The sequence below is a fragment of the Mesoplodon densirostris genome, chromosome 10 (assembly GCF_025265405.1).
Source record: "Mesoplodon densirostris isolate mMesDen1 chromosome 10, mMesDen1 primary haplotype, whole genome shotgun sequence".
NCBI classification, from domain to species: domain Eukaryota; kingdom Metazoa; phylum Chordata; class Mammalia; order Artiodactyla; family Ziphiidae; genus Mesoplodon; species Mesoplodon densirostris.
The window spans coordinates 72891213-72893732 of record NC_082670.1 but is presented as its reverse complement, the minus strand read 5'-3'; the positions used below and the strand labels follow the sequence as shown (position 1 = coordinate 72893732).

Below are 2520 nucleotides of genomic sequence, written 5' to 3'. Positions count from 1 at the left end.
CACACTGGAGTGTCTGAAATTGTGGTGGTCCTAATTTATAGGATTTCTTAATTAAAATGGCTGCTGAATAAATTTGGTTTTTGTTTTGGAAAAAAGAAAAGTTTAAGACAACTTACTTTTGAAATTGCACCACAGGCGGAGGTTGGGGATCACACCTGGGGGTAAGGGGAGCTCTACAGTGGTCCAAGCAGGAGACGTTGGTGAATTAAACTGAAGTGGGGGGGTACAAATGGACAAATGGAGTCAGAGATGTTCAGGAAATGGCATCTCAGGTCTTGGTAACTGAAAATGGGGTTAAGAGAAGGGAGGAGTCAAGGTGACACCTGCCTACCTGGGGATGCCTTTTATGGAGAGGGGAACTTACCTGAGAAGCAGAGCTAGAGGGGGTGTGGTTGTTTAGAGTCTCATTGCTTAAAGCATGACCAGAACAAACAGCCGGCCTCCCTGGGAGCTTTTGAGAAATGCAGATGCTCAGGTCCCAACCCAACCTGCCACAATAAATTTCAAGAGGCTCTCACTGATTCAGTGCCTGATGAGTTGTCAGTGCTGGTCCCTTTGCTTGTCTTATGCCTCATTCTTTACCCAGTTTAATCTTTCAGGGACCACTGGAATTTTAAGCCCTTCAGCACCAAAATTTGTAAATGGAGATCCTTGGGTTTCAGGGGTCTGTGAAGACTGAATGTTTATGCAGACTCTGATATGTATGGACAGTTTTCTGGGGAAAGGACCCACAGCAAGGTAAGGACCTAGAAGATAAATAGAGGATGGAAGAATAGAGAAAGTCAATGAAACCAAAAGTTGGTTCTTTGAGACATCAATAAGACTGACAAACCTTTAGCTAGACTGACCAAGAGAAAAAAAAGATTCTAGTTATTAAAATCAGAAATGAAAGTGGGAGTCCGCTCCGAGGGTTCTGAGCCAACAGCTTCTTTGAGGGAAGAAAAGAAGCCTCGTTGGAGAAAAGATGGAGGGCCGGAACAGCGCCATCTCCGCCGGTGTGTGCGGGGCCCTTTTCATTGGGTACTGCATTTACTTCGGCTGCAGGAGACAGAGTGACCCCAACTTCAAGAACAGGCTGCGAGAACGAAGAAAGAAACAGAAGCTTGCCAAGGAGAGAGCTGGACTTTCCAAGTTACCTGACCTTAAATATGCTGAAGCCGTTCCGAAATTCTTCCTTGAAGAAATACAGCTTGGTGAAGAGTTACTAGCTCAAGGTGAATATGAGAAGGGTGTGGACCATTTGACAAATGCAATTGCTGTGTGTGGACAGCCACAGCAGTTACTGCAAGTGTGGCAGCAAACTCTTCCACCACCAGTGTTCCAGAGGCTTCTGACTAAGCTCCCAACAATTAGTCAGAGAATTGTAAGTGCTCAGAGCTTGGCTGAAGATGATGTGGAATGAGAAACAAATGTCAACATAATAATCTCAATTTAAAAATATTTTTAAAATCTTAACTTGGAAGATGATCAGCTCTGGGGGAGTAAGGGCAAATAAGCTTGTTATGGACTGTCCTACACTGAAATTTACCAAAGTTAATTTTTACTTTGTGTAGATCCATTTGTCTGTTTTATTTATTTTTCCCAGTGAAAAGTGTATTTTGATAGAGATTTTCATTTTATAAATACACTATCAGTTACTGAAATATGGATTTTATTTATTCCTAAAACGTAAATTAGAATGTACATATATAACATCACATTACTTACATTAAAAATGCCCAGGGGCTTCCCTGGTGGCACAGTGGTTGAGAGTCCGCCTGCCGATGCAGGGGACACGGGTTCGTGCCCCGGTCTGGGAAGATCCCACATGCCGCAGAGAGGCTGGGCCCGTGAGCCATGGCCACTGAGCCTGCGCATCTGGAGCCTGTGCTCCGCAGTGGGAGAGGCCACAACAGTGAGAGGCCCGCGTATCGCGAAAAAAAAAAAAAGCCCAGTGCTCAGTTTTGAAAGATAGGCCAAAAAAAGTGTAGAAGGAAACTGAAGAATGCACTTTTTGTTTTAAGCCAGTACAGTTCGCTATACATCAGAAAATTGGATGGGAACTTGATTGTGTATTAAAACTGAGCATTAAAATCTTTAAGAGATTCTTTCTTGCCATTTAATATCTTACATATGTATAATGTGCTGCTATGCTATAATAACAACTTCACCCCCACTGTTGAACTGTTTTATTTAAGTCAGTGGGCCTAATGTGTTCCGGATATTTATCTTCTCATATTTTAGATATGTGTAGTTGCAAATAGCACCAGGAATTACATCTGTGTACACCCTTAATCTAGCTGAGTAAGCTTTGCCAGTTAATGTCTGCCCTCATTTATAAAATGAGGGAATTGGTCTGCTAATTCAGCTTCTAATTCCTTTGGTTCTGTTTAGCATTTTCAAATCCCTTTTTCTGAGGGATATATCTGTTTGGGCAACCAGTTTCATTTTTTAATACTCTGAATTTTGCATGCTTGTCTGACTTAGCATTTCTGAATTGATTTTTTTGTTTTTTAAGGTATAACTTGTGTTGATTTTCAC

At 41.9% G+C, this 2520-nt stretch overlaps 1 protein-coding gene across 1 annotated transcript; it reads left to right on the top strand.

Moving 5' to 3' along the window:
- Window positions 1-955: 955 nt before the first annotated feature.
- Window positions 956-1500, top strand: LOC132497623 (mitochondrial import receptor subunit TOM20 homolog). Its single transcript, XM_060110959.1, has one exon. The coding sequence runs from the start codon at window positions 965-967 to the stop codon at window positions 1400-1402; it is 438 nt and encodes a 145-aa protein (XP_059966942.1). The 5' UTR covers window positions 956-964; the 3' UTR covers window positions 1403-1500.
- Window positions 1501-2520: the final 1020 nt, after the last annotated feature.